Raw genomic sequence first — 27,541 nt, forward strand, 5'->3', positions numbered from 1 at the left:
TGTAATTCATTTCTTACCTTCACTTTTCACTACTTTATCTCTCCCTTCATTACCTCTCACTAATTTACCCCGGCTGTTTTCAGCAGCTTCTCTCACTAACCTATTTTCACTTTTTCACTATATATTTTTTCACTTTTGTGTTGCCCTGGGGTCACTCAGCTGCTTTATTTTTGGGGGGTTCCGCAACCTAGATTTGTACCCCCCAAAATGTTAGGGACTTGCCCGACTAATGAGGTCACCTGGATGCGGTGGGCAAGCCGTTACTTATGGCCATAACTATGCGAAGAACCTCGCTGAAAATGCAACATTTTATTGCAATGATTATTATTAATAAATTGGTAATGTTTGAAGTGTGCACCTGCAACCTTTTTCTTTATATATATATATATATATATATATATGCTGAACGGTGACCTGGCACTCCTCTAAAGAGCTGCATTATTAACTCCATATTGTAGAGTCCTGAGTGCCACCCTCTTCAAATCAGCTATTTATATATATATATATATATATATATATATATATATATATATATATATATATATATATATATATATATATATATATATATGTATATATATATATATATATATACACACACACACACACACACACACACACTTAAATATGTACACATATATAGTATGTTACTTTACTACACATATATACACAGTATATATATATATATATATATATATATATACACACACATACATACATATATATATATATATATATATATATTTATTTATTTAGATACACATATATAATGCAAGTGGTACTTTTGTCAGGTGACAAAAGTGGCACACATTAAAGGGCACTGAAACGTTGCCGCACCCGCCAGGAGTGCGGCACACTTGCATTATATATTGATTGTTTTACGCGGACATGCAGCGCCATTTGACATTATACTGGGAGAGCAGGAGCATGATGTTGGACACCAATTTAGGATTTTTGTCTTTTGTTTTCTTTTCAAGTGTAACATGCCCCCACATGTTGGCCATGCCTCCAATTAAGTACAGGGGTGGGGGGCACCGAAACATATCCATGCTCCGGGCACCATGGCACCTAGCTACACCTCTGGACACAGCCAGTGACCCGCTATTGTCGCAGCGTTCCGTCCGCAGACCGGAACGCATCTGCCGTTATATTATTTTATAAACAACAAATCATTTTTCTTGACACAAAGGAAGAGTAGGAGGAGCTGAATGGAGCCGTTGCTGAAGGAAACATTGTTTATGCATTTGTTTATTTTCAACCAATTAGCGTTCAGCTTATTCCAATATCCTATCTACTTCTCTATAGTTTATTTTACACATACTCCTTTCCTTACAGGGCTGTAATAAGGTGATAACACTTTCTATATGTCACCAGTTTTCAACACTTGTTGAATTGCCTCCATGTGACCAGCAGCTCATTTGCATAACGCATCACAACAGCCACGCGTGTCACAAACGTGTCACAATGCCACTGTAAGCAGGGAAGCCTATAAATACAACCTGCTGGCCCAGCTGCTGCTCAACCCTTAATGGGACAGTGAAGGAGACAGACCGTATCTATCTGATTGCTTTCCGCAGTCAGAGCCACCGCAGTCTGAATCCAAAACTTGATTCTTGCAGATATTTTGTTTGCAGGTTTCGCAGATAGAGAAGAAGATCTTGAATAAGAATGTGGAACGGTTTCCCATTCTCGTGCTGCCGCAAGGCAAGCCTACCGGATGAAGAGTCATCAACTGGGGCCCATCGGCCTGCTGTTCTGGACAGCGTGACTGGAAGATCTGGTGAGAGACGATCGCTCCTCTGGTGCTTTAGACGCCTTATGACCAAACGGAGACAACCCAAAGCTGGCCAAACCGATGTCACCCACCTCGTCAGTGACAGCCTAAAGAGTTCCCTGTCGTGCGTTGACTTAACAAACTTCACCCAGGCCACAGATAATACTTTTGGGAAGAGATCTGCGTCTCCAAAATGCCAGATGGTGCGGGCAACCACCAGCGAGCTCCTGAGCAATCTTGGGGAGTTCATATGCCGGAGATGTGACAAGATGAAGAATCTGTCACCAACAAACATCATTTCATGGATGACATATATAGACAAGCTTCTCACTGGATGGGAACAGCCAGTAGGCTTTCTTACCCCAGGCAATGTCGTCTTTCTATACATGCTCTGCCGAGAAGTCATTTCATCAGAGCTGGACAACGAGCAAGAACTACAGGCACATATGTCAACATGCCTGTACCTGGCTTTCACATACATGGGCAGTGAGACCACCTACCCACTGAGGCCTTTCCTGGTCGAAAGCTCAAAGGAGGCCTTCTGGAGCCGTTGCCTCTCTGTGATTAACCAGATGAGCTCAAAGATGCTGCGCATCAATGCCGACCTTGAATATTTCACAGAGGTCTTTAATGATCTCAGAGCTGAGGGTGGACAGGAGAACACAAATATGGCTTAAACATCATGTCCATCCAAGCTGTCAGAATATGGATGACGTCACCTTGGCCTATATCACCTGACTTTAAACCAGCTATGGAAGAGAAGTCATTGCCAGAACAACGTCTCCTGCTATCTTGCTATCAGCTCCAGGCTCTGCACCATACACAAGCTCCATCATCAGCTCCAGGCTGTGCGCCATAGACAGCCTGTGCTCCACACAAAGCAAGATCTCCCACCAATCCAGCCTATGTGACCTTCATAGCCGGTCCCAAGCCCAGGTAAATGGGAAGGGGTGGTTTCCGTGGCGAATGAACCATAACACCCAGCTAAAAAGTGTGGAGAAGTGAGCCAGTGGAGAAGTTGTCCATGGCAACCAATTAGCTGCTACGTATGATTTTATAGAATGCACTTTATAAATATTATCACAACACTGACTGGTTGCCCCGGGCAACTTCCCCACTGGCTCACTTTTCCACACTTTTCACTGCTTCATGAGTAGACCCCTTAGTTCTTCTTATTAGTTCTTCTTATTTAAAGCTGCACTACCACCTAGGGAACATTTCTCCTATAGCAGTAATGCGCCCTGGTACAGCCCTGCTGCCCCAGCACGTGACACCAAGACGTCACAGAAGAGGGAGATAGGACCACGAGCTCTGGCCATGCCCTAAGGATGCACTGGTAGGCTCTCCAGCCTGCAAGGAGTGTTCCAGGTACCCTGCAAGCCAAATACAGGTGCCTCCTCTGCCTTGTATCCTGGCAGAATTGGTCGCTCACCCCTAGTTATGGCACTGCCTGGCCCTCCCCCTAGCTGTAGCACTGAGGCTTGCTCAAAACAGCTATCTTCCTGTGGCCCTGACGCTTCTCTAATTCATGTCAGCTAAGCTTAGGTGTCTGCGGAGGGGGTGTGACGTGAGTGAGAAGACCAATAATCATAAACCATAACTCCACCCACAAAACCCAAGGTCACCCCAGGGAGGAACCCCGGGAATAACAGCTGCACGTACCAGCCCCATGGGCTCCAGCTGGGGCTACACTACCTTAGGAGAAATAGTTTCCTAAGTGGTATTAGATGGATTCCAGAGAATAATAGTATCAAGGGGGTAAATTTACTAAGATGGGATTTCTATTTAAGATGGGATGTTGCCCATAGCAACCAATCAGATTCTACTTCTCATTTATCTAGCACCTTCTAGAAGATAATACCTGTAATCTGATTGGTTGCTATGGGCAATATCCCATCTTAAATAGAACTCCCATCTTAGTAAATTTGCCCCAATGTCTATAAGACTAACCAGAGGTATCCAGTAAATGTAAATAGGAACGCAGACGTGAGTCAGAGAAATAGGCTACTCTCCTTTTGGGGGAGATTTATCAAAGTTTGGAGAGGGATAAAGTACCAGCTAACCAGCTCCTAACCATCATTTTTCCAACACAGCCTGTAACATGGCAGTTAGGTGCTGGTTGTCTGGTACATGGAGGTCTATTTACTAACCCTTGGAGAGAGAAAGTGGACGGAGATAAAGTACTAACCAATCAGCTCCTAACTGCCATGTCACAGGCCGTGTTTGAAAAATGACAGTTAGGAGCTGATTGGCTGAGACTTTATCTCCGTCCAAGGCTTAGTAAATAGACCCCTCTCTCCAAGCTTTGAAAAATCTTCCCTTTTATCGTCACTGTGCAGCAATCAACATAATTAATCAACGTCACTGAAATTCCCCATCAAACAAAGTGTTGGCCTTTTCTTTTCAGTTATTCAGAGATTGTATATGCTAAAATTCTGCATTTAGTCAAAGTTGTTTACCATGATTACGCTGCACGATTACGATTTGAGCATTTGCTGTACCCGTATCTGCTGTGTCTCATTACTTGACTTGTGCACAGAGTCCAGTGGAGCAGAGTCCTGCAGGGGGCGCTCCTCAGGATCTTGAGAAAGACTTGGCCCAGCGCCAACCAGCCAGACATCTCCTCTCCTATTGGTCGGTTGAGGTCCGCTCATTGGGATGATCCCGTGATACTACAACAACAATACACAACAGGTTAGACACAATGGGGGATATTTTTTTGCAGAAGCAGACAATATTCTGCGTCATGTCTGAGAATGCATCCTTAGATATATCGGTTCATGGGCTGACTCTACTGTGTCAGCAACAGGGGCTGTATAATTAACATACTGCATTTCAGTGCATTTACAGTAGGAACATTTTATGGGGCTCTCTGAATGAATTCTAAAGCTGCAAACACATTTATTTTCTGCAAATATGTCAGATGTGGGCACCAAAACTGTTGGATTTTACTTTTCCGTGTCACTTCTAATATACTAACCAACAGGTTCTCAAACTCGGTCCTCAGGACCCCACACAGTGCATGTTTTGCAGGTCTCCTCACAAAATCACAAGTGAAATAATTAGCTCCACCTGTGGACCTTTTAAAAAGTGTCAGTGAGTAATTAATTCACCTGTGCACCTGCTGGGTTACCTGCAAAACATGCACTGTGTGGGGTCCTGAGGACCGAGTTTGAGAACCCCTGTACTAACCTATTGATTCTTATATACAATATAATCATAATAGTGCAGGGATATGGAGATTTCCATGCGGATCTTTATAGCCTGCCACATACCTGTATAGGGGGCTATGTAATAGGGTATGAATTTACAGAAGCGGTGCGATTCCAGCGATCTGGGCTGACGATTTAAAGCGCCAATAATTTAAACGGCAAGATCCAACTTTCTCTTTTTCGTTAAATCTGCAGCAATCGCACTGCTTCTGACGTCTCGGACTCTATTAAATGACTCCCATGCACACACATACTGTTTTTTTTTTTTTATACAGTATCGTGATTTTTAAATAAACGATCGGTAGCTGATTTAGAGATATACATAAATGCATTTGCATGACGTAGCCTGTTGGTGACCGCACTATTGCACCTTGGCCCCACTTGCATCCATATTTACAGTTGCACATATCTTGCACCTTTAGAGGCTGATAAGAGGTGACAACGTGGATATTAGGGGGGTCATTCCGAGTTGATTGCTCGCTAGCTAGTTAAAGCAGCCGTGCAAACGCTATGCCGCCGCCCACTGGGGAGGGTATTTTAGCTTAGCAGAAGTGCGAACGCATGTGCAGCCGAGCTCTGCAAAAACAGTTTGTGCGGTTTCAGAGTAGCTCTGAACCTACTCAGCGTTTGCGATCACTTCAGCCTATTTGTGTCCGGATTTGACGTCACACACCCGCCCAGCGAACGCCCTGCCACGCCTGCGTTTTTGCAGACACGCCAGCGTTTTTGCAAACACTCCCTGAAAACGGTCAGTTGACACCCAGAAACGCCCCCTTCCTGTCAATCTTTTTGCGGCCATCAGTGCGAAGAAAAACTTAGCTAGAACCTGAGCACAACCACAAAGAGCTTTGAACCCGTATGTCGCGTGTGCGCATTGCGGGGCATACGCATGCGCATAAATGCCATTTTTTCACCTGATCGCTGTGCTGCGAAAATCGTCAGCGAGCGATCAACTCGGAATGACCCCCTAGGTGATAATGCAGCTCTACGATGTGTGCAAATCCAAACGCAGAGGTAGAAACGCAAGTGTGCGGTGGCATCTTTGCATTATAGAGCTGCTGTAGAGGAATATACAATGTAACATGCACACATGGGTAAATGCCTCGTACATGGAGTTTGCGAGCTTCTGTTTCAGCCATCGTTTGAGTTGTTGCAAAATATATAGTTGAAAAAAAGAAAGAAAAAACAGACGTTGGCAACTAGCTAAATGCAGAATGAAATTATCTCTAAAAGCTTCATCATCTTTAATATTGAATTATAGGAGACCTAAATATGCTTTTTACCACTCCCCTCAATAAGGGTCTTAATCTCATCACAGAACTCGTGTCATCTTCATCAGGCTGCTCTAATTAAATAGCCAACCGAGGCCCAAGCACTCTTAAGACAGAATGTCAACTGCGAGCTCAATTTATTTTAACCACTTACCAAACCTGAAGCAGCGTAATTAGATAATTAGATTTGTGCAATAATCCATATAAGTTTTTCATTTGCTGGGAAGAACACTATCAATTAGGAATGAGTTATACCTTCTCATTTATTCCTAGAGTTATTAATGCTTTTTTTTTTCTTCCTTTTTTTCTTTTAAGAAAGTTAAATGAACGTACGAGAACGCTGCTTCCAGGGAGATGTAGCTGTTGCCCTGGGCGACGTGAGGGTAGCTCGCTGCCGGAGTCCGGGCCGGAATGATAAAGATGGCTTCTGGAATGCTCGGATGCACGCGTGTTGGGCAGGAGGATCTGGGTGATCTTTGGAGATGAAATTCTGGCGTCGTAGGAAGATTTCTCCCTGTCATTGCTGAGGTGCTGCCTTGCGGGGCTGCCGACGTGTCCTGCGTGTAAGGACACCTCTCTTGTGTTCACATTTCGGGCTCTGCATTGACCTTGGGAAAAATACAAATGTTATTGTTTCATGCATCAAATTACAGGCTGTGTGTCATTCTGGGGCAACTCGAGCCCAGGCTTCGGCCTACAATTAGTGTTAGTGCATAGGGACCTGACAATTTCTATATTTCCCACAAAATACCCCTTTTTAGCTCTGTGTCCCAGCCTCGAGTGTCAGGTTCCCCCAGAACAGACCTATCCAGTTGTCCACAGTGACTGGTGTCTTTCAGCAGTGACCATGATTCATGCTGACATGTCAACCATGGACAATGAATATTAGGGAGACCCTTGCGCGCAAAACAGACAGCAGCAAAATATTAAAATATGGTAATGGTCAGAGAGATCAGAGCGTAATTTATCTAATGTGATATGTAATATATTGAAATTTAATTTTTTAGATAATCAAATATAGTGCAGCCACATCTTATTAGTATTCACTGTCCAGAATATCCTACTGATCCATATACAATATAGGGAGCACTCTAGGGACCTCTGTACTACAATACAGGGAGCACTCTAGGGACCTCTGTACTACATAGAGAGCATCCTACTGACATACTTACTATGTGCTACATAGAGAGCATCCTACCGACATATATACAATGCACGGAGCAGTCTATTGGCCTCTACATCAAACTTAGAGCTTCCTACTGATCTATATACAATTCAGGGAGCCCTCTAGTGACCTCAGTATCAAAAAGAATTCCACTGACCTATGTGCAATGCATGGAGCACTCTAGTGACCTCTACATCATACAGAGAGCATCCTACTGACCCTTATACAATACAATGCAGTTGGGAGGCTCCTGGCACTCACTGGATACTCTGTTTGGATGCAGTAGGATTTCCCGACAGTCAGGATCCCGGCTGTCGAAATACTGACGCTGGAATCCAAACAGTCAAAATCCTGACATTGAGCGCGGCGATGCCCACAAAGCCATGCCCCCTTTCTGTAGGCCACGCCCCTTGGTGTCCCTTTTTACAAGGTGCCGATGTTGGGAGGTATGTGTACAGAGAGCATTCTAGTGACACTTATACAATACAGAACACATTCTAGTGGCTGATATACGATACAGAAAGTATTCTAGAGATAATGGCACAATAGAGAGAGCATCCTAATAGCACAGTCAAGTATTAGGACACAAGGCATCAGATTGTGGATTAGAGGGCTTGCAAAATCAGATCAAGGGGCCCACTGCAGGATGGCAGTAATTATAGATTAGGAAATCCACACATCATTCTCCAAATAGACAATCATATACAGATTAGACATGTTTCTCCGTGTTTTTTAAACAGAGGGCTATAAAGTGAGTTTCTCTACGTAGACCTGGATTACAAGGAAACTATAATGTATACAAAACAGCATAATGATTAACCAGACCCACAAAGTGGATCATATACATATATATTCTTTAGTGGTTGCTGGTTCCATTCCTATGTATCAGTTTGTTACTGCCCTAGATATGGTAAATACTGAGGTTCTGCAGCCAGAATTTTGCTTTCCAGTCTCCTGCGTCTTTCAGTTTGGTAAGAAGCTCAGCCTGTATAAAATAGTAAGCGACAGCATATGCAATACACTGGGGCAAGTGTATTAAACCTGGAGAAGTGATAAAGAAGTGATAAGTGCAAGGTAATAAAGCACCAGCCAATCAGCTCCAATATGTAAATCGAAAGTCAGGATGTGATTGGCTGGTACATTAACACCTTCCACTTATTATATAACTTCTCCAGGTTAATACATCTGCCCCACTGTGTTCTTATGTACCAGTGAAGGCCACTATATCCTTCTGTTTCCTTAAACTAATGACAAAAGCAATGAGCTTCCTACTATAATACATATTATTAGATTTATAGTTTCGAACAGGACCAACATAGGACACATAGTTATACTGCATGTCCACCGGGTGTCACTCTTGAACAAGACTATGGCTTATCATTGATTCCGGCACAGGATATCTGTATCTCAGCTCCTTTCCGCAGGGCGCCTCTGTTTACACTTACGCTATGGTTTGAATTATATCGTGTTTAGCATATCAAAAGCAGCAGGTGATTTTAATCCCTTTAAACCCAAACACGTAAAATGTAGACCATTCAGCACGTCACTTACAAAGGAAACAACAGGCCTGGGATGAGTTAGGGTGCGATGTACCCTGAGGAGGCGACAGAACGGCGCAGGAAATAGGACTCACGTCAGGTAACAAATAAATGTGGGGGCTTTTTCTGCTTTTAATTTTTTTCTCTCTTTCATTTTTATTACAGACATCAAAGAGTTACAGTAAAATGTACACATTCGAGGCTAAATTAATACATAGACAAATACACCTTCTTCTGACATATTGCCTGTGATATTCGTAGGGACAGAAGCAGTGTCGGTCTGGGGCATAAAGGGCCCACCAGGGTAATGTAGTGGTAGGGGCCTGTGTTTAGGGGTGTGGCCAGTCTCCAGAGGGGGTGTGGTCAGCTGCCATAGATGCTAGGCTATCCATTAGAGTGCGCATGGTCTGGACCTCTTGATAAATATATACGACTAATGCAGGTACATTATGATAATGTACCAGATTAATAACAACAATACACTGTAGAGAATACACCATAGTCCTGTGCAGTATAAGGTAACATATGTATACTTTACCATTCAAATGCACAGTCTGGAACCTGATCCCCATAGGTGGAGGGTGTGGTCCCAGGCAGTGGTGCCCAGCGGGGGTTTCCCCTGAGCCCCCCCAACCCTGGATAGGAGGGCCGTGTCTTAAGGGGTCAGAATAATGGATCCCGTTCTGGTCTATAACTACAGTATGAGGTGCTCTTGGTCATTAATCTGTAGGACGTTCTGTAAATATAAGTAACTGATAATCTCTAAAGACGCTCAGGAAAAGACTTTTTGGGATGAAATACATTTATACAGTAGCTTTGTGCATCCAGATCTTTAGGTCTATTCATGAAGCAGTGAAAAGAGTGGAGAAGTGAGCCAGTGGAGAAGTTGGCACATGGCAACCAATCAGTGTTGTGGTAACATTTATAAAATGCATTCTATAAAATGATACGTGGCAGCTGATTGGTTGCCAAGGACAACTTCTCCACTCTTTTCACTGCTTCATGGTTAAACCCCTTTTCTCTAACGTCCTAGTGGATGCTGGGAACCCCGAAAGGACCATGGGGGATTAGCGGCTCCGCAGGAGACTGGGCACAACTAAAAGAAAGCTTTTAGACTACCTGGTGTGTACTGGCTCCTCCCACTATGACCCTCCTCCAAGCCTCAGTTAGATTTCTGTGCCCAGCCGAGCTGGATGCACACTAGGGGCTCTCCTGAGCTCCTAGAAAGAAAGTTTATTTTAGGTTTTTTATTTTACAGTGAGACCTGCTGGCAACAGGCTCACTGCATCGAGGGACTAAGGGGAGAAGAAGCGAACCTACCTGCTTGCAGCTAGCTTGGGCTACTTAGGCTACTGGACACCATTAGCTCCAGAGGGATCGACCGCATGGAACTGGCCTTGGTGTTCGTTCCCGGAGCCGCGCCGCCGTCCCCCTTACAGAGCCAGAAGAGGTCCGTAAAATCGGCGGCAGAAGACATCAGTCTTCACCAAGGTAGCGCACAGCACTGCAGCTGTGCGCCATTGCTCCTCATACACACTTCACACTCCGGTCACTGAGGGTGCAGGGCGCTGGGGGGGGGGGGCGCCTTGAGCAGCAATAAAAACACCTTGGCTGGCAAATATATCACAATATATAGCCCCAGAGGCTATATATGTGATAAATACCCCTGCCAGAATCCATAAAAAAGCGGGAGAAAAGTCTGCGAAAAAGGGGCGGAGCTATCTCCCTCAGCACACAATGGCGCCATTTTCTCTTCACAGTGCAGCTGGAAGACAGCTCCCCAGGCTCTCCCCTGTAGTTTGCAGGCTCAAAGGGTTAAAAATAGAGGGGGGGCACTAAATTTAGGCGCAATATTGTATATACAAGCAGCTATTGGGAAAAATTCACTCAATATAGTGTTAATCCCAAAATTATATAGCGCTCTGGTGTGTGCTGGCATACTCTCTCTCTGTCTCCCCAAAGGGCTGTGTGGGGTCCTGTCCTCAGTCAGAGCATTCCCTGTGTGTGTGCGGTGTGTCGGTACGGCTGTGTCGACACGTTTGATGAGGAGGCTTATGTGGTGGCAGAGCAGATGCCGATAAATGTGATGTCGCCCCCTCTGGGGCCGACACCAGAGTGGATGGATAGGTGGAAGGTATAAACCGACAGTGTCAACTCCTTACATAAAAGGCTGGATGACGTAACAGCTGTGGGACAGCCGGCTTCTCAGCCCGCGCCTGCCCAGGCGTCTCAAAGGCCATCAGGGGCTCAAAAACGCCCGCTCCCTCAGATGGCAGACACAGATGTCGACACGGAGTCTGACTCCAGTGTCGACGAGGTTGAGACATATACACAATCCACTAGGAACATCAGTTACATGATCCCGGCAATAAAAAATGTGTTACACATTGCTGACATTAACCACTAAAAAAGGGTTTTATGTTTGGGGAGAAAAAGCAGGCAGTGTTTGGTTCCCCCATCAAATGAGTGAATGAAGTGTGAAAAAGCGTGGGTTCCCCCGATAAGAAACTGGTAATTTCTAAAAAGTTACTGATGGCGTACCCTTTCCCGCCAGAGGATAAGTTACGCTGCGAGATATCCCCTAGGGTGGATAAGGCGCTCACACGTTTGTCAAAAAAGGTGGCACTGCCGTCTTAGGATACGGCCAATTTGAAGGTACCTGCTGATAAAAAGCAGGAGGCTATCCTGAAGTCTGTATTTACACACTCAGGTACTAGACTGAGACCTGCAGATAGCTGCAGCGTGGTCTGTGACCCTGTCAAACAGGGATACTATTTTGCGAACATAAGAGCATATTAAAGACGTCGTCTTATATTTGAGGGATGCACAGAGGGATATTTTGCCGGCTGGCATCCAGAATTAATGCAATGTCCATTCTGTCAGGAGGGTATTAGAGACCCGACACTGGACAGGTGATGCTGACTTTAAAAGGCACATAGAGCCTTATAATGGTGAGGAATTGTTTGGGGATGGTCTCTGGGACCTCGTATCCACAGCAACAGCTGGGAAGAAAAATTTTTACCTCAGGTTTCCTCACAGCCTAAGAAAGCACTGTATTATCAGGTACAGTCCTTTCGGCTTCAGAAAAGCAAGCGGATCAAAGGCGCTTCCTTTCTGCACAGAGACGAGGGAAGAGGGAAAAAGCTGCACCAGTCAGCCAGTTCCCAGAATCAAAATTCTTCCCCAGCTTCCTCTGAGTCCACCGCATGACGCGGGGGCTCCACAGGCGTAGCCAGGTACGGTGGGGGGCCGCCTCAAAAATTTCAGCGATCAGTGGGCTCGCTCACAGGTGGATCCCTGGATCCTTCAAGTAGTATCTCAGGGGTACAAGCTGGAATTCGAGGCATCTCCCCCCGCCGTTTCCTCAAATCTGCCTTGCCGACAACTCCCTCAGGCAGGGAGGCTGTGCTAGAGGCAATTCACAAGCTGTATTCCCAGCAGGTGATAGTCAAGGTGCCCCTACTTCAACAAGGACGGGGTTACTATTCCACACTGTTTGTGGTACCGAAACCGGAGGGTTCGGTGAGACCCATTTTAAATTTGAAATCCTTGAACACATACATAAAAAAAAAAAATTCAAGTTCAAGATGGAATCGCTCAGGGCAGTTATTGCAAGCCTGGAGGAGGGGGATTACATGGTATCCCTGGACATCAAGGATGCTTACCTACATGTCCCAATTTACCATCCTCACCAGGAGTACCTCAGATTTGTGGTACAGGATTGCCATTACCAATTCCAAACACTGCCGTTTGGACTGTCCACAGCACCGAGGGTCTTTACCAAGGTAATGGCAGAAATGATGATACTCCTTCGAAAAAAGGGAGTTTTAATTATCCCGTACTTGGACGATCTCCTTATAAAGGCGAGGTCCAAGGAGCAGTTGTTGGTCGGAGTAACACTATCTCGGGAAGTGCTACAACAGCACGGATGGATTCTACACATTCCAAAGTCACAGCTGGTTCCTACCACATGCCTACTGTTCCTGGTAGAGATGAGCGGGTTCGGTTTCTTTGAATCCGAACCCGCACGAACTTCACTTTTTTTTTCACGGGTCCGAGCGACTCGGATCTTCCCGCCTTGCTCGGTTAACCCGAGCGCGCCCGAACGTCATCATGACGCTGTCGGATTCTCGCGAGACTCGGATTCTATATAAGGAGCCGCGCGTCGCCGCCATTTTCACACGTGCATTGAGATTGATAGGGAGAGGACGTGGCTGGCGTCCTCTCCATTAGAATAGATTAGAAGAGAGAGAGAGAGAGAGAGAGAGATTGTGCAGACAGAGTTTACCACAGTGACCAGTGCAGTTGTTGTTAAGTTAACTTTTATTTAATATATCCGTTCTCTGCTATATCCGTTCTCTGCCTGAAAAAAACGATACACAGCAGTCACACAGTGTGACTCAGTCTGTGTGCACTCAGCTCAGCCCAGTGTGCTGCACATCAATGTATAAAAGCTTATAATAATTGTGGGGGAGACTGGGGAGCACTGCAGGTTGTTATAGCAGGAGCCAGGAGTACATAATATTATATTAATTTAAAATTAAACAGTGCACACTTTTGCTGCAGGAGTGCCACTGCCAGTGTGACTAGTGATGACCAGTGCCTGACCACCAGTATAGTAGTATATTGTTGTATACTATCTCTTTATCAACCAGTCTATATTAGCAGCAGACACAGTACAGTGCGGTAGTTCACGGCTGTGGCTACCTCTGTGTCGGCAGTCGGCACTCGGCAGGCAGTCCGTCCATCCATAATTGTATAATTATATACCACCTAACCGTGGTATTTTTTTTTCTTTCTTTATACCGTCGTCATAGTCATACTAGTTGTTACGAGTATACTACTATCTCTTTATCAACCAGTGTACAGTGCGGTAGTTCACGGCTGTGGCTACCTCTGTGTCGGCAGTCGGCAGGCAGTCCGTCCATCCATAATTGTATTATTATAATATATACCACCTAACCGTGGTTTTTTTTTCATTCTTTATACCGTCATAGTGTCATACTAGTTGTTACGAGTATACTACTATCTCTTTATCAACCAGTGTACAGTGCGGTAGTTCACGGCTGTGGCTACCTCTGTGTCGGCAGTCGGCAGGCAGTCCGTCCATCCATAATTGTATTATAATATATACCACCTAACCGTGGTTTTTTTTTCATTCTTTATACCGTCATAGTCAGTCATACTAGTTGTTACGAGTATACTACTATCTCTTTATCAACCAGTGTACAGTGCGGTAGTTCACGGCTGTGGCTACCTCTGTGTCGGCACTCGGCAGGCAGTCCGTCCATCCATAATTGTATTATAATATATACCACCTAACCGTGGTTTTTTTTTCATTCTTTATACCGTCATAGTGTCATACTAGTTGTTACGAGTATACTACTATCTCTTTATCAACCAGTGTACAGTGCGGTAGTTCACGGCTGTGGCTACCTCTGTGTCGGCAGTCGGCAGGCAGTCCGTCCATCCATAATTGTATTATAATATATACCACCTAACCGTGGTTTTTTTTTCATTCTTTATACCGTCATAGTGTCATACTAGTTGTTACGAGTATACTACTATCTCTTTATCAACCAGTGTACAGTGCGGTAGTTCACGGCTGTGGCTACCTCTGTGTCGGCAGTCGGCAGGCAGTCCGTCCATCCATAATTGTATTATAATATATACCACCTAACCGTGGTTTTTTTTTCATTCTTTATACCGTCATAGTCAGTCATACTAGTTGTTACGAGTATACTACTATCTCTTTATCAACCAGTGTACAGTGCGGTAGTTCACGGCTGTGGCTACCTCTGTGTCGGCACTCGGCAGGCAGTCCGTCCATCCATAATTGTATTATAATATATACCACCTAACCGTGGTTTTTTTTTCATTCTTTATACCGTCATAGTGTCATACTAGTTGTTACGAGTATACTACTATCTCTTTATCAACCAGTGTACAGTGCGGTAGTTCACGGCTGTGGCTACCTCTGTGTCGGCAGTCGGCAGGCAGTCCGTCCATCCATAATTGTATTATAATATATACCACCTAACCGTGGTTTTTTTTTCATTCTTTATACCGTCATAGTCAGTCATACTAGTTGTTACGAGTATACTACTATCTCTTTATCAACCAGTGTACAGTGCGGTAGTTCACGGCTGTGGCTACCTCTGTGTCGGAACTCGGCAGGCAGTCCGTCCATCCATAATTGTATTACAATATATACCACCTAACCGTGGTTTTTTTTTCATTCTTTATACCGTCATAGTCAGTCATACTAGTTGTTACGAGTATACTACTATCTCTTTATCAACCAGTGTACAGTGCGGTAGTTCACGGCTGTGGCTACCTCTGTGTCGGCACTCGGCAGGCAGTCCGTCCATCCATAATTGTATTACAATATATACCACCTAACCGTGGTTTTTTTATACCACCTAACCGTGGCAGTCCGTCCATAATTGTATACTAGTATCCAATCCATCCATCTCCATTGTTTACCTGAGGTGCCTTTTAGTTCTGCCTATAAAATATGGAGAACAAAAAAGTTGAGGTTCCAAAATTAGGGAAAGATCAAGATCCACTTCCACCTCGTGCTGAAGCTGCTGCCACTAGTCATGGCCGAGACGATGAAATGCCAGCAACGTCGTCTGCCAAGGCCGATGCCCAATGTCATAGTACAGAGCATGTCAAATCCAAAACACCAAATATCAGAAAAAAAAGGACTCCAAAACCTAAAATAAAATTGTCGGAGGAGAAGCGTAAACTTGCCAATATGCCATTTACCACACGGAGTGGCAAGGAACGGCTGAGGCCCTGGCCTATGTTCATGGCTAGTGGTTCAGCTTCACATGAGGATGGAAGCACTCAGCCTCTCGCTAGAAAACTGAAAAGACTCAAGCTGGCAAAAGCACCGCAAAGAACTGTGCGTTCTTTGAAATCCCAAATCCACAAGGAGAGTCCAATTGTGTCGTTTGCGATGCCTGACCTTCCCAACACTGGACGTGAAGAGCATGCGCCTTCCACTATTTGCATGCCCCCTGCAAGTGCTGGAAGGAGCACCCGCAGTCCAGTTCCTGATAGTCAGATTGAAGATGTCAGTGTTGAAGTACACCAGGATGAGGAGGATATGGGTGTTGCTGGCGCTGGGGAGGAAATTGACCAGAAGGATTCTGATGGTGAGGTGGTTTGTTTAAGTCAGGCACCCGGGGAGACACCTGTTGTCCGTGGGAGGAATATGGCCGTTGACATGCCAGGTGAAAATACCAAAAAAATCAGCTCTTCGGTGTGGAGGTATTTCACCAGAAATGCGGACAACAGGTGTCAAGCCGTGTGTTCCCTTTGTCAAGCTGTAATAAGTAGGGGTAAGGACGTTAACCACCTCGGAACATCCTCCCTTATACGTCACCTGCAGCGCATTCATAATAAGTCAGTGACAAGTTCAAAAACTTTGGGTGACAGCGGAAGCAGTCCACTGACCAGTAAATCCCTTCCTCTTGTAACCAAGCTCACGCAAACCACCCCACCAACTCCCTCAGTGTCAATTTCCTCCTTCCCCAGGAATGCCAATAGTCCTGCAGGCCATGTCACTGGCAAGTCTGACGAGTCCTCTCCTGCCTGGGATTCCTCCGATGCATCCTTGCGTGTAACGCCTACTGCTGCTGGCGCTGCTGTTGTTGCCGCTGGGAGTCGATGGTCATCCCAGAGGGGAAGTCGTAAGCCCACTTGTACTACTTCCAGTAAGCAATTGACTGTTCAACAGTCCTTTGCGAGGAAGATGAAATATCACAGCAGTCATCCTACTGCAAAGCGGATAACTGAGGCCTTGGCATCCTGGGTGGTGAGAAACGTGGTTCCGGTATCCATCATTACTGCAGAGCCAACTAGAGACTTGTTGGAGGTACTGTGTCCCCGGTACCAAATACCATCTAGGTTCCATTTCTCTAGGCAGGCGATACCGAAAATGTACACAGACCTCAGAAAAAGAGTCACCAGTGTCCTAAAAAATGCAGCTGTACCCAATGTCCACTTAACCACGGACATGTGGACAAGTGGAGCAGGGCAGGGTCAGGACTATATGACTGTGACAGCCCACTGGGTAGATGTATGGACTCCCGCCGCAAGAACAGCAGCGGCGGCACCAGTAGCAGCATCTCGCAAACGCCAACTCTTTCCTAGGCAGGCTACGCTTTGTATCACCGCTTTCCAGAATACGCACACAGCTGAAAACCTCTTACGGCAACTGAGGAAGATCATCGCGGAATGGCTTACCCCAATTGGACTCTCCTGTGGATTTGTGGCATCGGACAACGCCAGCAATATTGTGTGTGCATTAAATCTGGGCCAATTCCAGCACGTCCCATGTTTTGCACATACCTTGAATTTGGTGGTGCAGAATTTTTTAAAAAACGACAGGGGCGTGCAAGAGATGCTGTCGGTGGCCAGAAGAATTGCGGGACACTTTCGGCGTACAGGCACCACGTACAGAAAACTGGAGCACCACCAAAAACTACTGAACCTGCCCTGCCATCATCTGAAGCAAGAAGTGGTAACGAGGTGGAATTCAACCCTCTATATGCTTCAGAGGTTGGAGGAGCAGCAAAAGGCCATTCAAGCCTATACAATTGAGCACGATATAGTAGGTGGAATGCACCTGTCTCAAGTGCAGTGGAGAATGATTTCAACGTTGTGCAAGGTTCTGATGCCCTTTGAACTTGCCACACGTGAAGTCAGTTCAGACACTGCCAGCCTGAGTCAGGTCATTCCCCTCATCAGGCTTTTGCAGAAGAAGCTGGAGGCATTGAAGGAGGAGCTAACACGGAGCGATTCCGCTAGGCATGTGGGACTTGTGGATGCAGCCCTTAATTCGCTTAACAAGGATTCACGGGTGGTCAATCTGTTGAAATCAGAGCACTACATTTTGGCCACCGTGCTCGATCCTAGATTTAAAGCCTACCTTGGATCTCTCTTTCCGGCAGACACAGGTCTGCTGGGGTTGAAAGACCTGCTGGTGACAAAATTGTCAAGTCAAGCGGAACGCGACCTGTCAACATCTCCTCCTTCACATTCTCCCGCAACTGGGGGTGCGAGGAAAAGGCTCAGAATTCCGAGCCCACCCGCTGGCGGTGATGCAGGGCAGTCTGGAGCGACTGCTGATGCTGACATCTGGTCCGGACTGAAGGACCTGACAACGATTACGGACATGTCGTCTACTGTCACTGCATATGATTCTCTCAACATTGATAGAATGGTGGAGGATTATATGAGTGACCGCATCCAAGTAGGCACGTCACACAGTCCGTACTTATACTGGCAGGAAAAAGAGGCAATTTGGAGGCCCTTGCACAAACTGGCTTTATTCTACCTAAGTTGCCCTCCCACAAGTGTGTACTCCGAAAGAGTGTTTAGTGCCGCCGCTCACCTTGTCAGCAATCGGCGTACGAGGTTACATCCAGAAAATGTGGAGAAGATGATGTTCATTAAAATGAATTATAATCAATTCCTCCGCGGAGACATTGACCAGCAGCAATTGCCTCCACAAAGTACACAGGGAGCTGAGATGGTGGATTCCAGTGGGGACGAATTGATAATCTGTGAGGAGGGGGATGTACACGGTGATATATCGGAGGGTGAAGATGAGGTGGACATCTTGCCTCTGTAGAGCCAGTTTGTGCAAGGAGAGATTAATTGCTTCTTTTTTGGGGGGGGTCCAAACCAACCCGTCATATCAGTCACAGTCGTGTGGCAGACCCTGTCACTGAAATGATGGGTTGGTTAAAGTGTGCATGTCCTGTTTTGTTTATACAACATAAGGGTGGGTGGGAGGGCCCAAGGATAATTCCATCTTGCACCTCTTTTTTCTTTTCTTTTTCTTTGCATCATGTGCTGATTGGGGAGGGTTTTTTGGAAGGGACATCCTGCGTGACACTGCAGTGCCACTCCTAGATGGGCCCGGTGTTTGTGTCGGCCACTAGGGTCGCTAATCTTACTCACACAGCTACCTCATTGCGCCTCTTTTTTTCTTTGCGTCATGTGCTGTTTGGGGAGGGTTTTTTGGAAGGGACATCCTGCGTGACACTGCAGTGCCACTCCTAGATGTGCCCGGTGTTTGTGTCGGCCACTAGGGTCGCTAATCTTACTCACACAGTCAGCTACCTCATTGCGCCTCTTTTTTTCTTTGCGTCATATGCTGTTTGGGGAGGGTTTTTTGGAAGGGCCATCCTGCGTGACACTGCAGTGCCACTCCTAGATGGGCCCGGTGTTTGTGTCGGCCACTAGGGTCGCTAATCTTACTCACACAGCTACCTCATTGCGCCTCTTTTTTTCTTTGCGTCATGTGCTGTTTGGGGAGGGTTTTTTGGAAGGGACATCCTGCGTGACACTGCAGTGCCACTCCTAGATGGGCCCGGTGTTTGTGTCGGCCACTAGGGTCGCTTATCTTACTCACACAGCGACCTCGGTGCAAATTTTAGGACTAAAAATAATATTGTGAGGTGTGAGGTATTCAGAATAGACTGAAAATGAGTGTAAATTATGGTTTTTGAGGTTAATAATACTTTGGGATCAAAATGACCCCCAAATTCTATGATTTAAGCTGTTTTTTAGTGTTTTTGGAAAAAAACACCCGAATCCAAAACACACCCGAATCCGACAAAAATAATTCGGTGAGGTTTTGCCAAAACGCGTTCGAACCCAAAACACGGCCGCGGAACCGAACCCAAAACCAAAACACAAAACCCGAAAAATTTCAGGCGCTCATCTCTAGTTCCTGGGGATGGTTCTGGACACAGAACAGAAAAAAGTGTTTCTCCCGCAGGAGAAAGCCAAGGAGCTGTCATCTCTAGTCAGAGACCTCCTGAAACCAAAACAGGTATCGGTGCATCACTGCACACGAGTCCTGGGAAAAATGGTAGCTTCTTACGAAGCAAAATTCCATTCGGCAGGTTCCATGCAAGAACCTTTCAGTGGGACCTCTTGGACAAGTGGTCGGGATCGCATCTTCAGATGCATCGGCTGATAACCCTGTCTCCAAGGACCAGGGTATCTCTACTGTGGTGGCTGCAAAGTGCTCATCTTCAAGAGAGCCGCAGATTCGGCATACAGGACTGGGTCCTGGTAACCACGGATGCCAGCCTTCGAGGCTGGGGGGCAGTCACACAGGGAAGAAATTTCCAAGGACTTTGGTCAAGTCAGGAGTCGTCCCTACACATAAATATTCCGGAACTGAGGGCCATTTACAATACCCTAAGTCTGGCAAGGCCTCTGCTTCAAAACCAGCCGGTACTGATCCAATCAGACAACATCACGGCAGTCGCCCATGTAAACCGACAGGGCGGCACAAGAAGCAAGATGGCGATGGCAGAAGCCACAAGGATTCTCCGATGGGCGGAAAATCACGTCTTAGCACTGTCAGCAGTGTTCATTCCGGGAGTAGACAACTGGGAAGCAGACTTACTCAGCAGACACGACCTACACCCGGGAGAGTGGGGACTTCATCCAGAAGTCTTCCAACTGTTGGTAAACCGTTGGGAAAGGCCACAGGTGGACATGATGGCGTCCCGCCTAAACAAAAAATAAGAATTTACTTACCGATAATTCTATTTCTCGTAGTCCGTAGTGGATGCTGGGAACTCGGTAAGGACCATGGGGAATAGCGGCTCCGCAGGAGACTGGGCACAAAAGTAAAAGCTTTAGGACTACCTGGTGTGCACTGGCTCCTCCCCCTATGACCCTCCTCCAAGCCTCAGTTAGGATACTGTGCCCGGACGAGCGTACACAATAAGGAAGGATTTTGAATCCCGGGTAAGACTCATACCAGCCACACCAATCACACCGTACAACCTGTGATCTGAACCCAGTTAACAGCATGATAAACAGAGGAGCCTCTGAAAAGATGGCTCACAACAATAATAACCCGATTTTTGTAACAATAACTATGTACAAGTATTGCAGACAATCCGCACTTGGGATGGGCGCCCAGCATCCACTACGGACTACGAGAAATAGAATTATCGGTAAGTAAATTCTTATTTTCTCTGACGTCCTAGTGGATGCTGGGAACTCCGTAAGGACCATGGGGATTATACCAAAGCTCCCAAACGGGCGGGAGAGTGCGGATGACTCTGCAGCACCGAATGAGAGAACTCCAGGTTCTCCTCAGCCAGGGTATCAAATTTGTAGAATTTAGCAAACGTGTTTGCCCCTGACCAAGTAGCTGCTCGGCAAAGTTGTAAAGCCGAGACCCCTCGGGCAGCCGCCCAAGATGAGCCCACCTTCCTTGTGGAATGGGCTTTTACAGATTTTGGCTGTGGCAGGCCTGCCACAGAATGTGCAAGCTGAATTGTGCTACAAATCCAACGAGCAATAGTCTGCTTAGAAGCAGGAGCACCCAGCTTGTTGGGTGCATACAGGATAAACAGCGAGTCAGATTTTCTGACTGCAGCCGTCCTGGAAACATATATTTTCAGGGCCCTGACTACGTCCAGCAACTTGGAGTCCTCCAAGTCCCTAGTAGCCGCAGGTACCACAATAGGCTGGTTCAAGTGAAACGCTGAAACCACCTTAGGGAGAAATTGAGGACGAGTCCTCAATTCTGCCCTGTCCGTATGAAAAATTAGGTAAGGGCTTTTATAGGATAAAGCCGCAAATTCTGAGACACGCCTGGCTGAAGCCAGGGATAACAGCATTACCACTTTCCATGTGAGATATTTTAAGTCCACAGTGGAGAGTGGTTCAAACCAATGTGATTTTAGGAACCCCAAAACAACATTGAGATCCCAAGGTGCCACTGGAGGCACAAAAGGAGGCTGTATATGCAGCACCCCCTTGACAAACGTCTGAACCTCAGGAACTGAAGCCAGTTCTTTCTGGAAGAAAATCGACAGGGCCGAAATTTGAACCTTAATGGACCCTAATTTTAGGCCCATAGACAGTCCCGTTTGCAGGAAATGCAGGAAACGACCCAGTTGAAATTCCTCTGTAGGGGCCTTCCTGGCCTCGCACCACGCAACATATTTACGCCAAATACGGTGATAATGCTGCACGGTTACATCCTTCCTGGCTTTGATCAGGGTAGGGATAATAATAATAATAATAATAATAATAATAATAATTTTATTTATATAGCGCTCTTTCTCCAATAGGACTCAAGGCGCTTAACAGATACATAGCATAGTACAGAAAATAATGAAGTACATTTTCATAAAATACAGAAGCATGAAGATACTAAAAGAGACACTATGGAAATGCTTGAGTAAACAGGAAAGTCTTGAGTCTACTTTTGAAGGATTCTATAGCTGGGGCCTCTCGCACTGTGCGGGGAAGTGAGTTCCATAGAGTCGGTGCCGCATGACTAAAAGCTCGACCCCCAGATGAATTACGGTAGATTCTAGGTACTGCTAAAAGTCCTTCATCTACAGATCGCAGTAATCGAGTGGGGCAGTATGGGGTCAGAAGCTGTTTCAGGTACCTTGGGCCTTGGTCATGTAATGCTTTGAAACTCAGTAAGCCAATCTTGAAGAGGATTCGCCATCTTACAGGCAGCCAGTGAAGGGAGTAGAGGATGGGTGTTATGTGGCTAGAACGGGGCTGGTTGGTTAATAGCCTGGCAGCTGTGTTTTGCACCAGCTGTAAGCGTTGCAATTCTTTTGCTGGTAGACCAAGGTAGAGGGCATTACAGTAGTCTAATCGAGATGATACAAATGCATGTATGACTTTTGGCATATCATCTGAGGGAATTAAGTGCTTGATTCTGGCTATGTTCCTCAGGTGAAAGAATGAGGATTTGATTGTGGCTGATATCTGATGTTTAAGTGTCAAGCCATCATCCAGGACAACGCCAAGATTCCGCACATGATCACTGGTCTGTAATTCTGAATCCTCGAGTGTAAGTCCAGTTGGTTGGCTATGCTGCAGTCTTGTCCTTTGATGTTGCGGTCATATTATAAGGACCTCTGTTTTATCCGGGTTCAGTCGCAGCCAACTGGCGCTCATCCACTCCTGTAGTTCAGCTAGACAGTCATTTAGGGTTGCTACTGGGTTATCAGTGCCCGGAGCAAAGGACAAGTACAGTTGTGTATCATCTGCATAGCAGTGGTAGACCAGGCCATGGCGCCTGATTATTTCGCCCAATGGGAGCATGTATACTGCAAAAAGCATGGGGGATAGTATAGAACCTTGTGGGACACCACATGGCAATGGCACTGGTGGTAATGAGTATAATCCAGATGATACTCTCTGTGACCTGCCTGTGAGAAAGGATTTGAACCAGTTTAGGACTGTGCCATCCAGACCACAGAAGTGTATCAGTCGCTCAATCAGAAGCCCGTGGTCCACGGTATCAAATGCTGCCGAGAGATCCAGAAGGATTAATATTGAACAGTCACCTCTGTCTTTTGCCATCAGAAGATCATTTAACACACACACCAGGGCTGTTTCAGTGCTATGTCTTCTCCTGAATCCTGATTGAAATGGATCATAAATATCATGGGTTGTCAGGCGGGTTTCCAGTTGATTTGCAACCACTTTCTCAATAACCTTTCCTAGGAAAGGAAGGTTTGATACCGGTCTGTAGTTGGTCATGCAGTCGGGATCTAAATTAGGTTTTTTAAGAAGCGGTCTAACAATTGCTTCCTTTAGGGGTCCAGGAAAAATGCCTGTCTGCAAAGAGCATTGAACAATTTTTGCAAAGACAGGACCAATTATATCCGTACAACCTATTAGAAGCTTGGTTGAGGTTGGGTCCAGACCACAGGTGGTGGGACGCAAAATCCGAGCAATTTCAGCAGTGTCCTTTACATCCACTGGGTCAAAGCTGGTCCATGAAGGCAGGTAGCTTATATTGGCAGGTTTTGTAGTTTGGCTCTCCTTTGATGGCACTGTGGATATTCCAGCCCGGATGGTGGATATTTTATCTGCAAAGAAGTTTGCAAACTCGTTGCATCTTGCTTGGGAAAGGGTCTCATCAGTCTGCAGGCATGCTGGCTTGCAAAGCATCTCCACTGTGCGGAAAAGTTGAGCTGGCCTATTGTTTGCTGCTGTGATCTCATTTGACAGGAACTGTGATTTCTTACGAGTGATTGTCGATTGATATTCTTCGTTATGCTTTATTAGTTTTATTTTGTCATCCACTAGGTTAGTCTTCCTCCATCGTCTTTCCAGTCTACGCCCCCTTTTCTTGAGCTCACTAACACTGTTGTCGAACCATGGAGCTTGACGCTGTGGTTTACGAGGTCTTATACGCACAGGGGCGATAATATCAATTGCAGCCATAACATCCCTATTATAATAACGGACTAGGGAACAGGGATCTTCACAGGCACCCAGTATAGCAGAGAGATCCAGATTTGCTGCAAGAGCCTGGGGAGTCATACCCCTCCTTGGACGGTACCTGGTCAACTCCACGGGCAGAGATCTTCTTTGAGGGGTTGCAACTGAGAACCAGAGGGAGTAGTGGTCTGACCAGATGACTGGGTTTATTTTTAGGTCAGTGACTTCTAATCCAATCTGAAAGACAAGATCAAGAGTGTGACCACTTTTAGGTGTGGCAGAGGGAATGATCTGTGTGAAGCCCAGACCATTCATTGTGCACAGGAGGTCTTGGCCAAGGCGTGAGAGCTCATCATCCACCCATGCATTGAAATCCCCGAGGATGAGCCATCTTTGATGTTCCAGAACCAGGCCAGCAACAGTGTCTGCAATTTCTTGTAGAAATATATTTCCATCTCCAGGTGGCCGGTAGATGAGAAGTACTCTGAAGCCTAATCCTGTCGAACTCTGGGCAGCAATGCACTCAAATGAGCGAGTAATTTCAATAGGGTGGACCCTAAGTTTAAGTTCTTTTTTGAAGCAGATAGCCACCCCGCCACCCCTGCGGTCCAGTCTTGGGTTGTGGATGACAGAGTAGTTTGTTGGTACCGCAGCCTCCAATATAGGTGCTGCATTTTCGTCTAGCCAGGTCTCTGTAATACAGGCTAGATCTGCATCCGGAATGCCTTTTTCCTTCAGGATCCGGCGTTCAACCGCCATGCCGTCAAACGCAGCCGCGGTAAGTCTTGGAACAGACAGGGTCCCTGCTGGAGCAGGTCCTTTCTTAGAGGTAGAGGCCACGGGTCCTCTGTGAGCATCTCTTGAAGTTTCCGGATACCAAGTCCTTCTTGGCCAATCCGGAGCCACGAGTATAGTCCTCACTCCTCTCCTTCTTATGATTCTCAGTACCTTGGGTATGAGAGGCAGAGGAGGGAACACATACACTGACTGGTACACCCACGGTGTTACCAGAGCGTCCACAGCTATTGCCTGAGGGTCCCTTGACCTGGCGCAATACCTGTCTAGTTTTTTGTTGAGGCGGGACGCCATCATGTCCACCTTTGGTTTTTCCCAACGGTTCACAATCATGTGGAAGACTTCTGGGTGAAGTCCCCACTCCCCCGGGTGGAGGTCGTGTCTGCTGAGGAAGTCTGCTTCCCAGTTGTCCACACCCGGAATGAACACTGCTGACAGTGCTATCACATGATTTTCCGCCCAGCGAAGAATCCTTGCAACTTCTGTCATTGCCCTCCTGCTTCTTGTGCCGCCCTGTCTGTTTACATGGGCGACTGCCGTGATGTTGTCTGACTGGATCAGCACCGGCTGACCTTGAAGCAGAGGTCTTGCTAGGCATAGAGCATTGTAGATGGCCCTTAGCTCCAGGATATTTATGTGAAGTGATGTCTCCAGGCTTGACCACAAGCCCTGGAAATTTTTTCCCTGTGTGACTGCTCCCCAGCCTCTCAGGCTGGCATCCGTGGTCACCAGGACCCAGTCCTGAATGCCGAATCTGCGGCCCTCTAGAAGATGAGCACTCTGCAACCACCACAGGAGAGACACCCTTGTCCTTGGTGACAAGATTATCCGCTGATGCATCTGAAGATGCGACCCGGACCATTTGTCTAGCAGATCCCACTGGAAGGTTCTTGCGTGGAATCTGCCGAATGGGATTGCTTCGTAAGAAGCCACCATCTTTCCCAGGACCCTTGTGCATTGATGCACTGAGACTTGGCCTGGTTTTAGGAGATTTCTGACTAGTTCGGATAGCTCCCTGGCTTTCTCCTCCGGGAGAAACACCTTTTTCTGGACTGTGTCCAGGATCATCCCTAGGAATAGAAGTCGTGTCGTCGGGATCAGCTGCGATTTTGGAATATTAAGAATCCAACCGTGCTGGCGTAGCACTAGATAGTGCTACTCCGACTTCCAACTGTTCCCTGGATCTTGCCCTTATCAGGAGATCGTCCAATTAAGGGATAACTAAAACTCCCTTCCTTCGAAGGAGTATCATCATTTCGGCCATTACCTTGGTAAAGACCCGGGGTGCCGTGGACAATCCGAACGGCAGCGTTTGAAACTGATAGTGACAGTTCTGTACCACAAACCTGAGGTACCCTTGGTGAGAAGGGTAAATTGGGACATGTAGGTAAGCATCTTTGATGTCCAGAGACACCATATAGTCCCCTTCTTCCAGGTTTGCAATCACTGCTCTGAGTGACTCCATCTTGAATTTGAACCTTTGTATGTAAGTGTTCAAGGATTTTAGGTTTAAAATTGGTCTCACCGAGCCGTCCGGCTTCGGTACCACAAATAGTGTGGAATAGTACCCCTTTCCCTGTTGTAGGAGGGGTACCTTGATTATCACCTGCTGGGAATACAGCTTGTGAATGGCTTCCAATACTGCCTCCCTGTCTGAGGGAGACGTCGGTAAAGCAGACTTTAGAAAACGGCGAGGGGGAGACGTCTCGAATTCCAATTTGTACCCCTGAGATACCACCTGAAGGATCCAGGGGTCCACTTGCGAGTGGGCCCACTGCGCACTGAACTTCTTGAGACGGGCCCCCACCGTGCCCGAGTCCACTTGTAAAGCCCCAGCGTCATGCTGAGGACTTTGCGGAGGCGGGAGAGGGCTTTTGTTCCTGGGAACTGGCTGTTTGTTGCAGCCTTTTCCCTCTCCCTCTGCCACGGGGCAGAAATGAGGCGCCTTTTGCCCGCTTGCCCTTATGGGGCCGAAAGGACTGCGCCTGATAATACGGCGTCTTCTTAGGTTGAGAAGCTACCTGGGGTAAAAATGTGGATTTTCCAGCAGTTGCCGTGGCTACCAGGTCTGATAGACCTACCCCAAATAACTCCTCCCCCTTATAAGGCAATACTTCTATGTGCCTTTTCTGTCCCTATCTAGGGTATCAATATTTTCAGTCAGGGAATCCGACCATGCCAGGCCCGCACTGCACATCCAGGCTGAGGCGATTGCTGGTCGCAGTATAACACCCGTGTGAGTATATACATTTTAGGATATTCTCCAGCTTTCTATCGGCAGGTTCCTTTAGGGCGGCCGTATCAGGAGAGGGTAGTGCTACCTGTTTAGACAAGCGTGTGAGCGCTTTATCCACCCTAGGGGGTGTTTCCCAACGTGCCCTATCCTCTGGCGGGAAAGGGTACGATGCCAATAACCTTTTAGGAATTATCAGTTTTTTATCGGGGGAAACCCACGCCTCATCACACACTTCATTTAATTCCTCGGATACAGGAAAAACTACAGGCAGTTTTTTCTCACCAAACATAATACCCTT

At 46.5% G+C, this 27,541-nt stretch overlaps 2 protein-coding genes across 3 annotated transcripts in view; one reads left to right on the forward strand and one right to left on the reverse strand.

Annotated features, from left to right (window-relative positions):
- The window catches only part of LOC135029485 (uncharacterized), a 134,021-nt gene that overhangs the window by 76,963 nt on the left and 29,517 nt on the right, over positions 1-27,541 (reverse strand). The window contains exons 5-6 of the mRNA XM_063953855.1: positions 6,591-6,865; positions 4,276-4,446 (exon numbers count right to left, since the gene is read on the reverse strand). Of these exons, the coding sequence (XP_063809925.1) occupies positions 4,276-4,446; positions 6,591-6,865 (446 nt within the window). The remainder of the gene's footprint in view (positions 1-4,275; positions 4,447-6,590; positions 6,866-27,541) is intronic.
- LOC135029483 (cyclin-dependent kinase 5 activator 1-like) lies at positions 1,520-6,660 on the forward strand. Of its 2 annotated transcripts, XM_063953850.1 has the most exons (3): positions 1,520-2,710; positions 4,314-4,468; positions 6,573-6,660. In XM_063953850.1, exon 1 carries the CDS (start codon positions 1,669-1,671, stop codon positions 2,449-2,451), a length of 783 nt encoding a protein of 260 aa, XP_063809920.1. In that variant the 5' UTR covers positions 1,520-1,668; the 3' UTR covers positions 2,452-2,710; positions 4,314-4,468; positions 6,573-6,660. The 2 variants fall into 2 exon arrangements, with proteins under 2 accessions (XP_063809920.1, XP_063809922.1); XM_063953852.1 differs by lacking the exon at positions 4,314-4,468 and having other exon boundaries at positions 6,573-6,653.

Source organism: Pseudophryne corroboree, unplaced genomic scaffold (genome assembly GCF_028390025.1).
Source record: "Pseudophryne corroboree isolate aPseCor3 unplaced genomic scaffold, aPseCor3.hap2 scaffold_488, whole genome shotgun sequence".
Lineage (NCBI taxonomy): Eukaryota > Metazoa > Chordata > Amphibia > Anura > Myobatrachidae > Pseudophryne > Pseudophryne corroboree.

What these genes read in the sequence shown, in the direction of transcription:
- LOC135029483 (XM_063953850.1), top strand. Translation starts at nt 1,669, where the DNA reads ATGTGGAACGGTTTCCCATTCTCGTGCTGCCGCAAGGCAAGCCTACCG.